Here is a 15581-nt window from a genome sequence, read left to right on the forward strand (position 1 = left end):
ATTACAGCAACGTGTAGTGATAGAGGTGTGAATTTTTCATTCTCTGTCCGCATGAACGGTGAGAAAAAGCCAATAGTCTATTTACATGTTTTCGTACTTCTCCAACTGGTTGCTGGAGAGAGCGTTTGAGTGGTTTGATACCAAGGTAAAGCTTTGCTCTGTGATGTTTCCCGGCCTGATACTTCTTGAAGAGGTTACATTCATTACAAGCATTGTTCACTTTTTCTCCAATAATCAGCTGGTACCTATACACTAAATATACTGAGGGCACAAGTGCTGGCACTCTTTAAATAGTTCAGGGCAAATAATAAAATATTTTCTTTATGTATAGACCCATGCTTGTCCAAGACATTGAAATACAGTGATTGCCAATATTCGGCAAATACAGCAGTCATCTTGTGCACAAGCAGCGATGAAATGTTTTTAATTTGTCCCTGGGGTGTAGGGGTTGCTGGCTGTGCCAGCATTTGTTGCCTATCCCTGGGGGCAGTTAAGAGTCGACCACACTGCTGTGGACCGGGAGTCACATGTAGGCCAGACCAGGTAAGGATGACAGATTTCCTTCCCTAAAGGACATTATTGAACCAGATGGATTTTTACAACAATCGGCAATGGTTTCATGGTCATCATTGGACTTTTAATTCCAGATTTTTATTGAGTTCAAATTCCACCATCTGCAGTGGCAGGATTTGAACCCAGGTCCCCAGAGCATTACCCTGGGCCTCTGGACTACTAGTGCAGTGACAATACCACTACGCCCTGCCTCCCCTATGCAAGACTTGTTCAACAGGAACATGGAAAAGCCATTCACTTTTCCTGTGCTGTATAGGAACATGATGTGGAGATGCCGGCACTGGGCTGGAATGAGCACAGTAAGAAGTCTTACAACACCAGGGTAAAGTCCAACAGCTTTATTTGGAATCACTAGCTTTTGGAGGGCAGCTCCTTCCTCAGGTGAGACTTCCCACTGAATAGGAACAGGAGGAAACCAGTCAGTTCCTCAAGCCTGGTCTGCCAGTAAGTTAGATAATTGTTGATCCACATCTTAATTACACCTAACTTGGCATGGTTCCACAATTCTGTTGATTGCAGTAAGTATTTTGATGAGTACACCTGAGGAACTCCGAGGATCAAAACATAAAATAGGAGCAGGAGGAGCCCAATCGGCCTTTCGAGCCTACTCCGCCATTTATTATGATCATGGCTGATCATCCAACTCAATAGCCGAATCCCGATTTCCCCCCATATCCTTTGGTCATCTTCGCCCTAAGTGCTGTTTCTTGAAACCATACAAAGCTTTGGTCTCAGCTACTTCCTGTGACAACCAATTCACAGGCTCACCACTCTCTAGGTGAATAAATTTCTCCTCATCTCTGTCCTAAAAGGACTGTGACCCCTGGTTCTGGACACACGCGCCCTCGGGAACATCCTTCCTGCATCGACCCTGTCTCGGCCTGTTAAGATTTTATAGGTTTCTGAGATCCCCCTTCATTCTTCTGAACTCCAGTGAATACAATCCTAACCGATTCAATCTCTCTCACACATCAGCCCAGCCATCAGTCTGGTAAACCTTCATTGAACTCCCTGTAGAGGAAGAACATCCTTCCTCAGATAAGGAGACCAAAACTTTGCACAATATTCCAGGTGTGGCCTCACCAAGGCCATATAAAATTACAGCAAGACATCCCTGTTCCTGTAGAACATAGAACAGAACAGAACAGGCCCTTCGGCCCTCGATGTTGTGCCGAGCTTTGTCCGAAACCAAGATCAAGCTATCCCACTCCCTGTCATTCTGGTGTGCTCCATGTGCCTATCCAATAACCGCTTGAAAGTTCCTAAAGTGTCCGACTCCACTATCACAGCAGGCAGTCCATTCCACACCCTAACCACGCTCTGAGTAAAGAACCTACCTCGGACATCCGAGGGCAGCACGGTAGCATTGTGGATAGCACAATTGCTTCACAGCTCCAGGGTCCCAGGTTCGATTCCCGGCTTGGGTCACTGTCTGTGCGGAGTCTGCACATCCTCCCCGTGTGTGCGTGGGTTTCCTCCAGGTGCTCCGGTTTCCTCCCACAGTCCAAAGATGTGCAGGTTAGGTGGATTGGCCATGCTAAATTGCCCGTAGTGTCCAAAATTGCCCTTGGTGTTGGGTGGGGTTACTGGGTTATGGGGATAGGGTGGAGGTGTTGACCTTGGGTAGGGTGCTCTTTCCAAGAGCCGGTGCAGACTCGATGGGCCGAATGGCCTCCTTCTGCACTGTAACTTCTATGATAATCTATGATAATCCCTCCTATATCTCCCACCCTGAATCTTAGTTATGCCCCCTTGTAACAGCTACATCCACCCGAGGAAATAGTCTCTGAACGTCCACTCTATCTATCCCCCTCATCATCTTATAAACTTCTATTAAGTCGCCTCTCATCCTCCTCCACTCCAAAGAAAAAAGCCCTAGCTCCCTCAACCTTTCCTCATAAGACCTACCCTCCAAACCAGGCAGCATCCTGGTAAATCTCCTTTGCACCCTTTCCAATGCTTCCACATCCCTCTGATAGTGCGGTGACCAGAACTGCACACACTATTCCAAGTGTGGTCTCACCATGGTCATGGACAGTTGCAGCACAACCCCACGGCTCTTAAACTCAAGCCCCCTGTTAATAAACGCTAACACACTATAGGCCTTCTTCACGGCTCCATCCATTTGAGTGGCAACCTTCAGAGACCTGTGGACATGAACTCCAAGATCTCTCTGTTCCTCCACATTCCTCAGAACCCTGCCGTTGACCCTGTAATCCGCATTCAATTTTTTTCTACCAAAATGAATCACCTCGCACTTATCGGGGTTAAACTCCACCTGCCATTTTTCAGCCCAGCTCTGCATCCTATCAATGTCTCTTTGCAGCCTACAACAGCCCTCCACCTCATCCACTACTCCACCAATCTTGGTGTCATCAGCAAATTTACTGACCCACCCTTCAGCCCCCTCCTCAAAGTCATTGATAAAAATCACAAATAGCAGAGGACCCAGCACTGATCCCTGTGGTACACCGCTGGTAACTGGTCTCCAGTCTGAAAATTTTCCATCCACCACCACCCTCTGTCTTCTATGTGATAGCCAGTTACATCCAATTGGCCAAATTTCCCTCTATCCCACACCTCCTTACTTTCTTCATGAGCCGACCATGGGGAACCTTTTCAAACGCCTTACTGAAATCCATGTATACGACATCAACTGCTCTACCTTCATCTACACACTTAGTTACCTCCTCAAAAATTCAATCAAATTTGTGAGGCAAGACTTACCCTTCACGAATCCGTGTTGACTATCCCGGATTAAGCTGCATCTTTCCAAATGTTCATAAATCCTATCCTTCAGGACCTTTTCCATTAACTTACCGACCACCGAAGTAAGACTAACTGGCCTATAATTACCAGGGTCATTCCTATTCCCTTTCTTGAATAGAGGAACAACATTCGCCACTCTCCAGTCCTCTGGCACTATCCCCGTGGACAGTGAGGACCCAAAGATCAAAGCCAAAGGCTCTGCAATCTCATCCCTTGCCTCCCAAAGAATCCTAGGATATATCCCATCCGGCCCAGGGGACTTGTCGACCCGAAGGTTTTTCAAAATTGCTAATACATCCTTCCTCAGAACATCTACCTCCTCCAGCCTACCTGCCTGTATCACATTCTCATCCTCAAAAACATGGCCTCGCTCCTTTGTGAACACTGAAGAAAAGTATTCATTCAATGCCTCTCCTATCTCTTCTGACTCCATGCACAAGTTCCTACTACTGTCCTTGACCGGACCTAACCCCACCCTGGTCATTCTTTTATTTCTCACATAAGAGTAAAACGCCTTGGGGTTTTCCTTGATCCGACCCGCCAAGGACTTCTCATGCCCCCTCCTAGCTCTCCTAAGCCCTATTTTCAGCTCATTCCTTGCTACCTTGTAACCCTCAAGCGACCCAACAGAACCTTGTTTTCTCATCCTTACATACGCTTCCTTTTTCCTCTTGACAAGACATTCAACCTCTTTTGTGAACCATGGTTCCCTCACACGGCCATTTCTTCCCTGCCTCACAGGGACATACTTGTCAAGGACACGCAGTATTTGTGCCTTGAACAAGCTCCACTTTTCATTTGTGCCTTTCCCTGACAGTTTCTGTTCCCATCTTATGCTCCCTAATTCTTGCCTAATCGCATCATAATTACCCCTCCCCCAATTATAAACCTTGCCCTGCCGTATGGCCCTATCCCTCTCCATTGCAATAGTGAAAGACACCGAATTGTGGTCACTATCTCCAAAGTGCTCTCCCACAAACAAATCTAACACTTGGCCCGGTTCATTATCCAGTACCAAATCCAATGTGGCCCCCCTCTTGTCGGCCTATCCACATATTGTGTTAGGAAACCCTCCTGCACACACTGTACAAAAACTGCCCCATCCGAACTGTTCGACCTATAGAGTTTCCAATCAATATTTGGAAAGTTAAAGTCACCCATGACAGCTACCCTGAGACCTCCTAACCTATCCATAATCTGGTTTGCAATTTCTTCCTCCACATCTCTCTTACTATTTGGGGGTCTATAGAAAACTCCTAACAACGTGACCGCTCCTTTCCTATTTCTAACTTCAGCCCATATTACCTCAGTAGGTAGATCCCCTTCGAGCTGCCTTTCTGCAGCTGTTAAACTATCCTTGATTAACAATGCTATTCCTCCACATCTTTTATCACCTTCCCTACTCTTACTGAAACATCTATACCCCGGAACTTCCAACAACCATTCCTGTCCCTGTTCTAACCATGTCTCCATAATGGCCACAACATCGTAGTCCCAAGGACCAATCCACGCTCCAAGTTCACCTACCTTATTCCGGATGCTCCTTGCATTGAAGTAGACACACTTCAACCCACCTTTCTGTCTGCCGGTACACTCCTGCGACCTTGATACCCTCCTCAGTACCTCACGATTCTCAACACTGGCTTCTGGACTACAGCTCGTTTTCCCATCCCCCTGACAAATTAGTTTAAATCCCCCCCGAAGAGCCGTAGCAAATTTCCCTCCCAGGATATTGGTGCCCCTCTGGTTCAGGTGCAAACCATCCAGTCTGTACAGGTCCCACCTTCCCCAGAATGTGCTCCAATTATCCACGTACCTGAAACCCTCCCTCCTACACCATCCCTGCAGCCATGTGTAACTGCACTCTCTCCCTGTTCCTCACCTCGCTAGCATGTGTCACCGGCAACAAACCAGAGATGACAACATGGTTTGTCCCGGCTCTCAGCTTCCACCCTAGCTCCCTAAATTCCTGTTTTAAATCCCCGTCCCATCTCTTGCCTATGTCGTTGGTACCGATGCGTACCACAACTTGTGACTGTTCCCCCTACCCCTTCAGGATTCTGAAAACACGGTCCGAGACGTCACGGACCCTGGCACCCAGGAGGCAACATACGATCCGTGAGTCTCTTTCGTTGCCACAGAACCGTCTATCTGTCCCTCTAACTATCGAGTCCCCAATAACTCTTGCTCTCCTGCTCTCCCTCCTTCCCTTCTGAGCCACAGGGATGGACTCAGTGCTGGAGATCCGTTCACCGTGGCTCACCCCTGGTAGGTCGTCCCCCTCAACAGTATCCAAAGCGGTATACTTGTTACTGAGGGGAACGACTACAGGGGATCCCTGTACTGACTGCTTCCTCCCAGCCCCTCTCACCGTCACCCATCTATCTACATTCTTCGGAGTAACTACATCCCTGAAGCTACTATCTATGACCACCTCTGCCTCCCGAATGATCCGAAGTTCATCCAGCTTCAGTTTCCTAACGCGGTTTCTGAGGAGCTGGAGATGGGTGCACTTCTCACAGGTGAAATCAGCAGGGACACTGACAGCGTCCCTCACCTCACACATTCTGCAGGAGGAACATTGCACTGCCTTCCCTGCCAACCCCCCTAGACAACTTGTGGATAAAAACAAGAAAAGAAAGAAAGAGCTTACCTGATATTCACTCACCCCCTTAGGTTAGAGGAGGTGGAAGGGTGGGGGACACTACAAGTGTAGTGTCTCGGGTTTAGCAACCGCCCAACTTAAATACAGGTAAAAATAAAACAGCTAAGCACCTACCTGATTCCCAAGCTGTACTCGGGCTCCCTCTCTCTCTCCCGCTCCCAGAAATGAAGGCCGCTGGAACCTGGGGTAAGTTTAAACAGCTACCTGATTCCCAAGCTGTACTCCGGCTCCCTCGCGCTCTCCCGCTCCCGAATCCTCTCGCAAGGAAGGCAAGAATACCATTTGCTTTCTTTCCCGCCTGCTGTACCTGCATGCTTACCTTCAGTGACTGGTGTACGAGGACACCCAGGTCTCGTTGCACATTCCCCTCTCCCAATTCGGGCCATTCAGATAATAGTCTGCTTTCTCATTTTTGCTACCAAAATGAATAACCTCGCATTTCTCCAAATTATACTGTATTTGCCATTCATTTGCCCACTCGCTCAACTTGGCCAAATCACATTGAAGGATCTCTGCATTCTCCTCACAGCTCACCCTCCCACACAACTTGATATCATTTGCAGATTTGGAGATGTTATATGTTGTTCCCTCATCTAAATCATGAATATATATTGTGAATAGCTGGGATCGTAGCACCGATCCCTGCGGTACCCCACTAGTCACTGCCTGCCAATTTGAAAAAAACCTGTTAATTCCTACTCTTTGTTTCCTGTCTGCCAACCAGTTTTCTATCCATCTCAATACACTTCCCCTAATCCCATGTGCTTTAATTTTACAACTAATCTCTTATGCGGGACTTTGTCAAAGATCTTCTGAAAGTCCAAATACACCACATCCACTGGCGCTCCTTCATCAACTCTACTAGTTACATCCTCAAAGAATTCCAGTAGATTTGTCAAGCATGATTTCCCCTTCATAAATCCATGCTGACTCTGTCCAATCCTGCCACTGTTTTCTAAGTGCTCTGCTATAAAATCTTTGATAACGGATTCTCGAATTTTCCCCACTACCAATGTCAGGCTGACTGGTCTATAATTCCCTGGTTTCCCTCTACTTCTTTTTTTAAGTAGTGAAGTTACAGTAGCTACCCTCCAATCTGCAGGGACTATTCCAGAGTCGATAGAATCCTGGAAGATCACCACCAATGCATCCACAATTTCTACGGCCACTTCCTTAAGTACTCTGGGATGGAGATTATCAGGCCCTGGGGATTTATCAGCCTTAATCCCATCGATGTCCCCAACACCATTTCTCTACGAATATTGATTTCCTTCAATTCCTCGCTCTTACTAAATCCTGCGTTCCCCAAAATTTATAGTATTTTATTTGTGACCTCCTTTGTGAAGACTGAACCAAATGATGTGTTTAGTTGCTCAGCTATTTCTTATAAATTCCTATTATAAATTCCCCTATTTCTGACTGTAAGGGACCTACATTTGTTTTCACCAATATTTTTCTCTTCACCCACCAATAGAAACCTTTACAGTCAGTTTCTATGTTCTCTGCAAGCTTACTCTCTATTTTTCCCTTCTTAATCAACTCCTTGGTCCTTTGCTAAATTCTAAACTGCTCCAAATCCTCTGACCTGCTGTTTTCCTTGGCCAATTTGAATGCTTCTTCATTGGATCTAATAATATCTCTAATTTCACTTGTAAGCCATGGATTGGCTATCTGTCCCATTTAACCCTTGTGCCAGACAGGAATAAACAATTGTTGCAGCACCCCATGCGCTTGTTGAATGTTTGCCATTGTCTTTCCACTTAAGTAGCATTCCCCAATCTATCATAGCCAACTTGCACCTCGTTTTATTGTAGTTTCCTTTGTTAAAATTCAGGACACTAGGCTCAGAATTAAGTACTTCGCACTCCACCTTGATGAAAAATTCTGTCATAGTATGGTCGCTCATCCCCAAGGGATCTCGCACAACTAGATTGTCAATGATTCCATTCCCATTACACAGTACCCAGTCCAGCATGGCCTGCTTTCTAGTTGGTTCCTCAACGTATTGGTCCAGAAAACTATTCTGTATACATCCAGGAATTCCTCCTCTATAGTATTGTGGCTAATTTGATTTGCTCAATCTGTCTGCAGATTAAAATCACCCATAATTGCAGCTGGTCCTTTATCACGTCTCTCTAATTTCCTTTTTAATGCCATTCCCAACAGCACCACTGCAGTTTGGGGGTCTATATTTGATGGGCACTACTATTTTCTGCCCATTGGTATTGCTCAGCCCTCCCATGCAGGTTCCACATTGTCGGAGCTTATATCCTTTCTCACTGCTGCGTTAATTCCCTCTTTACCCAGCAGCACAACCCACCGTCTTCTCCATTTTGTCTGTCCTTCCTAAATAAATCCTTAGAATAATCACTCGGATCCTTGAGAGGGGCTCGCATACACCGTCTTCTGACTCTTACATAAGTCCTGCCATCTGAAGCAAGGCTGAAGGAGAATCAACAGAAAGGAGATTATTGGGAGCTAAATTGGACAGGTGTTTAGGAGCTGGCACAGATATCACTGGCCGAATACCCACTGTTGTGGGCCAGGTTTAGAAACTCCAAAGTGTATTATGAAGTTCACCTGACCTTTCTGTTGAATTTGGCTGGGATGAGCACAAAAGACTTTGCTGCAGGTGTGATTCATCAGACTTCCCAGACACTTTAATCAGAACAAGGTTTAATCTAAGAATGTAGTTAATATATTTTATATGTAAACACAGCAAGAATTTTTATCAATTACAAACATAATGACACCACACAGCTACAGTAATCTATGTGTAACACTTAGCACGGTAGCACAGTGGTTAGCACTATTGTTTCACAGTTCCAGGGTCCCAGGTTTGATTCCCGGCATGGGTCTGTGTGGCGTCTGCACCTTCTCTCTGTGTCTGCGTGGGTTTCCTCCGGGTGCTCCGGTTTCCTCCCACAAGTCCCGAAAGACGTGCTGTTGGGTGAATTGGACATTCTGAATTCTCCCTACGTGTACCCGAACAGGTGCCGGAATGTGGTGACTAGGGGCTTTCCACAGTAACTTCATTGCAGTGTTAATGTAAGCCTACTTGTGACAATAAAGATTATTATTATTATTATTAATAATGAATCTCTCCTTAGCTGTTCCAATTCAATAACAAAATCCAATTAAATCAAAACCTTTTCAAGGGTGGGGCACAGCACACTGTATTCTCACTTGAATGGGACTGTTTTTTTTCCTGAAATTCTGATCAGGTTCCAAACAGCAGATTCACACTCCTTCTGGAAAACAACTATATCTTTAAAGTTAACAAGACAGTTAACCACACCAAATGTGCTTCTGACTGGAATAACAATGAAATCAGAGAGAAACAGGCAAAACACTTATTTTCTCTCTCTGTAGTCCACAGCAGTCAAACTGAAAATTAAACCCTCTCTCACCTCACAGCCACAGCCCAATGCACTACAAGTCACATGATAAGAGACTTAAAGGAACACTCACATGACACCGCCTTCATGCTGTAGGTGTTGTAGGATGTTGGTTATAGTTTGGTAGGTCTCATAGAATTTACAGTGCAGAGGAGACCATTCAGCCCATCGGGTCTGCACCACCGCTTAGAAAGAGCACCCTACCCAAGTCCACACCTCCATTCTATCCCCATAACCCCAGTAACCCCACCTACCTTTTTGGACACTAAGGGGCAATTTATCATGGCCAATCCACCTAACCTGCACATATTTGGACTGCCGGAGGAAACCGGAGTACCCGGAGGAAACCCACGCAGACACGGGGAGAAAGTGCAGACTCCGCACAGCCAGTGGCCCAAGCCGGGAATTGAACCTGGGACCCTGCAGCTGTGAAGCAACTGTTCTAACCATTGTACTACTGTGTTGGCCGAGGAAATCTCCGTCGTCATTGACTCTATATACGGTAAAGTGTACAAGCTTGGAGCTGTTTCTGGTACACACGGCTCGGTCCAACACTCGACTGACCCTGGGGCCGGCCATGTGCTCTCTTACATTACCTTGTGGGCTGTACAGTACTCAGTCCCACATTAACCCTGCATGCACCAGACCTTTACAGCACAGTGAGATTTCTTTGATTTAATGAGTTTTTTTGAGCTTGTAAGTCCAATGGAGATTGAATTATTTTTCTCTCTCTTTTGATGCCCGGCCAGTGATCACAGCGGTCCGGTTGGGATTTAGAAGCTCAACCTGTAGGCATTCAAAATGTTTTTATTCCGGAATATGGGATGCGTGTGGCAGGCGGTTTGTTTGTTGATGAGATAAGGTGGAAAATGTCACTGCTTCGCTGGCGAGGATAACGTGAGCACTTGTCTTTCTGTATGTTTCCAGTACCGCTGGTGTGTTTCTTTTTGAAAATACTGTATTGATTTGGGTCAACAAAAGAAAAGTGACAGGCTTGTTGTGAGCACATTTATGTAAAGATCCAGAGAGAGCAATAAAGATCACCCCTTTCAAAAGCAAATAGAAAGAAAATAAATAATGGTGCTCCTGTATGTGTTTTGTCTGCAGTCGCTTTGGGACTCCTGAGGAGCTGAAGGAGCTGGTTGACACGGCCCACTCGATGGGACTCTTTGTGCTCCTTGACGTTGTGCACAGCCACGCGTCGCAGAACACCGAGGATGGACTCAACGCGTTCGATGGGACTGATTCTTGCTTTTTCCACTCTGGAACCCGGGGCACACACCCGCAGTGGGACAGCCGACTTTTCAACTATTCAAAGTAAGTGATTTGAAAATGCCTTTTTAAGCCCATTAGTGTTTGCTTTTTTTTTTTGCTTTCTTCACTTTTCCCCCTCTTTGTACAATAAATATCCCAAGCTGACTGAGGTCTGTTAAGATTTTCTGGCAGACAGTATCCTGCTGTTGAAGCTGAACAAATTCTTTGTACGTCTCTCTAATTAATTCTCCAAGGGCTCTGAGAGATGGATGTTTTTGAAAGTTTTGCTGGAAGACAGTGAAATCAGAATCACTTTGTTTGAATTATAATTTTTCTGATTCCTTTTGTTCCCTCGACCTTGGTAATCCACAGATTTACATTGATCCTGAACAACTCTCGGCGAGGCTGGATTGCTGAGTTGGGTCACCGGGCTGAATCTGAGGGAGAGATTGACAGCACACGACTGCCTGCCCAGCACTCCAGCAGCTTTTGAAGGCTCGTGTCTCTCCTGTTATGTCGGATGCTATAGTGGGTTGTCTCTTGCTCCCTCTATCTGCTCCAGAGGCATCCTCTGCCCTCACGTCACCACTATCCGCCCCCCACCACTTCACAGAACCAGGGTCCCAGGTTTGATTCCCCGCTAGGCCACTGTCTGTGCGGAGTCTGCACATCCTCCCCGTGTATGCGTGGGTTTCCCCCGGGTGCTCCGGTTTCCTCCCACAGTCCAAAGACGTGCAGATTAGGTGGATTGGCCATGATAAATTGTCTTAGTGACCAAAAAGATTAGGAGAGGTTATTGGGCTACGGGGATAGGGTGGAAGTGAGGGCCTAAGTAGGTTGGTGCAGACTCGATGGGCCGAATGGCCTCCTTCTGCACTGTATGTTCTATGTTCACTCGCTCCCCCCTTTTCCCGCTGCCACCTGTCCTTGATAGATCAGTAGATTTTTGGACTCTAATGGGCGCGGGATGCGAAATGGCTGCGGGATTTGGCAGCAATATGGCATTCAAGGAGAAGATCAGCTGTCTTATTAAATGATGGAGCCATCCTGAGGAGGCCATAGGGGTCCAATCCTGCTCCAGTTTTTTATCAAGTGGGATCATTATTGATAAAAAGGTTTGCCTCATAGTTCCAAAATCCAGACTCAAATTCCACCCCTATAAACATAAATATTTGCACCAGAAAACAATTCAACTTCAAACTTTAATGATAATGTCATTGCGAATGACTAGTATCCCCCCTGCTAACCTGCTGATTGTGGACAACCTCAAGTGTGATGGTGGTCACCGCTACTGAGCGGGGTCAAGATTAGAAGGGAGCTGGCAGAGCCTTGTAGAGGCTGAGTGCCAACTCAGAAACCTCCCCTGGACTATGGCCCCACCACCAAACATCAAGCCATTATTTCCAGGACGGCCACTGACTTCATCTCGTATGGGGAAGGATCTTCCCTCCGTCACCTCTAACCTCTTGGTCCCCCAATTCCATACAGCCCACCTCTACCTCCTTCCCAAAAGGGTTGTCCTAGTCCACTCATCATTTCAGCCTGTTCCAGACACACTGAACATACTTCTTCCTGCCTTGACCGCATTTTCCCCCCCCTCGTCCAGTCTCTTCCCACCTAACTTGGTGATTCCTCTGCTGCCCTGCATCATTTTAACAATTTCCAGGTTCCTGGCCCTAAGCGTCTCCTCTTCACCATGAATCTCCCCTCACCTCCACCTCCCACCAGGATGGCTTGAGGCCTCTTCAATTCTTCCTTGAATGGAGGCCAGAAACATCGCCTGCTGCACCTGGCTGAACTTAGTCTCTCACTGAACCATTTCTCTTTTAACTTGTCTCACCTCCATCAAACAAAAATTGTGCCTGTCATTTTATTGGGCAATACAAAGCATTTATTGTTTCAGTTCTAATCAAACACCAGCCAGAACTCTCTTTCCAGTACATCGACGACTGAATCAGTGCTGCTTCCTGTTTTCATCCTGAAATGGAATCATTAATCAGTTTTGCTTTGAATTTCCACCCTTCTCTCACCTTCACATGGTCCACTCTCTGCACGTCCCTTCTCTTCCTTGACTTTTGTCTCCATTTCTGGGGGTAGACTGTCTACTAATATTCAGTACAAGCCCACAGACACCCACAGCTACCTCAACTGCACCTACAGCATTCTGAAGGGACCGTTTCCTCTGTGTCAGCCTGGTCCACTCCCTCAGCACCACAACATGTCATTCCCTTCCCATGGCACCTTCCAAGCAATCGGCCCATTACCGATGCACACTGGAGGGACAGCACCTCGTCTTCCGATTTGGCAGTTTATAACCTTCTGGATTCACCACTGAGTTCATGTCATTCATACCGACTCTGGGAAAATCTTTTATTGTATAGTGCTATCATTCCCTCTTCCTTTGTCTTTGGTTCTACAAAACGTTTGTCATTTCATCGTGCCCGTCTTCTAACCTATCCCTGACTTTCTCTTTTGTTCTAACTGTTCTCCCCCAGTTTTTCAAAAGCATATAAATAATAATCTTTATTAGTGTCACATTAACACTGCAATGAAGTTACTGTGAAAAGCTCCTAGTCGCCACACTCCGGCACCTGTTTGGGTGCACAGAGGGAGAATTCAGAATGTCCAATTCACCTAACAGCACGTCTTTCGAGAGAAAACTGGAGCACCCGGAGGAAACCCACGCAGACACGGGGAGAACGTGCAGACTCCGCACAGACAGTGACCCAAGCCGGAATCGAACCTGGGACCCTGGAGCTGTGAAGCCAGAGTGCCAACCACTGTGCTACCGTGCGGCCGCTTCATTCTTGTCACAATCCCAGTTGATATAACTGGAAGGGAAGATCCTAGAATGGAACCCTGGCTCAAAAATCTGTAACTTGTACTTTCCTTTATAAAACATGGAGGAACAGACTCACAGGACTGCCAATTAGTCTAAACAACAAGGGAAAAACATTTATTGATCAAAGTTAGATTATTGTGCAATACCTCTCTACACCCCCTGTGTTTAACAAATACACACTGATTTTAAGATTAACCTGCATTACAAAGTGCATCTTAAGCTAAAATGGTCTTGTTAACGCAAAGTTCTTTTAAGCACACAGGTTGACTGTGGGCAAATACACGCACCACTCTGAACCCAAGTTAGGGTCCATGGCTCTCTGCGCAGAACCCCTCCCCCAGATGATTCTCATGCTGTGAGCCACACTGTCTCACTGAACCCCGATTTCCACACGAGTGATTTTATTTTTTTTTAATAAATATTTTATTGAAAATTTTTGGTCAACCAACACAGTACATTGTGCATCCTTTACACAATATTATAACAGCACAAATAACGACCTATTTTATAAACAAAAAATGAATAAATAATAAATAACAAAAATGAAAACTAACCCTAATTGGCAACTGCCTTATCACAAGTAACACTCTCCAAAAATATAATTTAACAGTCCAATATATAATTATCTGTCGCAACGACCTATACATATTATACAGTATATATTAACAACCCTGAGAGTCCTTCTGGTTCCTCCTCCCCCCCCCTCTCCCCCCCCCCCCACCCCCTCTTTCCCCCCCCCCCCCCCCCCGATCCTGGGCTGCTGCTGCTGCCCTCTTTTTTCCATTCCATCTATCTTTCTGCGAGATATTCGACGAACGGTTGCCACCGCCTGGTGAACCCTTGAGCCGACCCCCTTAGAACGAACTTAATCCGCTCTAGCTTTATAAACCCTGCCATGTCATTTATCCAGGTCTCCACCCCCGGGGGCTTGGCTTCTTTCCACATTAACAATATCCTGCGCCGGGCTACTAGGGACGCAAAGGCCAAAACATCGGCCTCTCTCGCCTCCTGCACTCCCGGCTCTTGTGCAACCCCAAATATAGCCAACCCCCAGCTTGGTTCGACCCGGACCCCCACTACTTTTGAAAGCACCTTTGTCACCCCCATCCAAAACCCCTGTAGTGCCGGGCATGACCAAAACATATGGGTATGATTCGCTGGGCTTCTCGAGCACCTCGCACACCTATCCTCCACCCCAAAAAATTTACTGAGCCGTGCTCCAGTCATATGCGCCCTGTGTAATACCTTAAACTGAATCAGGCTTAGCCTGGCACACGAGGACGACGTGTTTACCCTACTTTGGGCATCTGCCCACACCCCTCCTCGATCTCCTCCCCCAGCTCTTCTTCCCATTTCCCTTTTAGTTCATCTACCATAGTCTCCCCCTCGTCTCTCATTTCCCTATATATATCTGACACCTTACCATCCCCCACCCATGTCTTTGAGATCACTCTGTCCTGCACCTCTTGTGTCGGGAGCTGCGGGAATTCCCTCACCTGTTGCCTCGCAAAAGCCCTCAGTTGCATATACCTGAATGCATTCCCTTGGGGCAACCCATATTTCTCGGTCAGCGCTCCCAGACTCGCGAACTTCCATCCACAAACAGATCTTTCAGTTGCGTTATTCCTGCTCTTTGCCACATTCCATATCCCCCATCCATTCCCCCCGGGGCAAACCTATGGTTGTTTCTTATCGGGGACCCCCCCAAGGCTCCAGTCTTTCCCCTATGCCGTCTCCACTGTCCCCAAATCTTCAGTGTAGCCACCACCACCGGGCTTGTGGTGTAGTTCCTCGGTGAGAACGGCAATGGGGCTGTCACCATAGCCTGTAGGCTAGTCCCCCTACAGGACGCCCTCTCTAATCTCTTCCACGCCGCTCCCTCCTCCTCTCCCATCCACTTACTGACCATTGAAATATTAGCCGCCCAATAATACTCACTTAGGCTGGGTAGTGCCAGCCCCCCCCTATCCCTGCTACGCTGTAAGAATCCCTTCCTCACTCTCGGGGTCTTCCCGGCCCACACAAAACCCATGATGCTCTTTTCAATCCTTTTAAAAAAAGCCTTCGTGATCACCACCGG

At 46.8% G+C, this 15581-nt stretch overlaps 1 protein-coding gene across 3 annotated transcripts in view; it reads left to right on the forward strand.

The window, feature by feature from the left end:
• The window catches only part of LOC140427636 (1,4-alpha-glucan-branching enzyme-like), an 885145-nt gene that overhangs the window by 444598 nt on the left and 424966 nt on the right, over positions 1–15581 (forward strand). For all 3 annotated transcript variants that reach the window (XM_072513058.1, XM_072513059.1, XM_072513060.1), the window contains exon 7: positions 10513–10722. In XM_072513058.1, the coding sequence (XP_072369159.1) occupies positions 10513–10722 (210 nt within the window). The remainder of the gene's footprint in view (positions 1–10512; positions 10723–15581) is intronic.

This window comes from Scyliorhinus torazame, chromosome 8 (assembly GCF_047496885.1).
Source record: "Scyliorhinus torazame isolate Kashiwa2021f chromosome 8, sScyTor2.1, whole genome shotgun sequence".
NCBI lineage: Eukaryota > Metazoa > Chordata > Chondrichthyes > Carcharhiniformes > Scyliorhinidae > Scyliorhinus > Scyliorhinus torazame.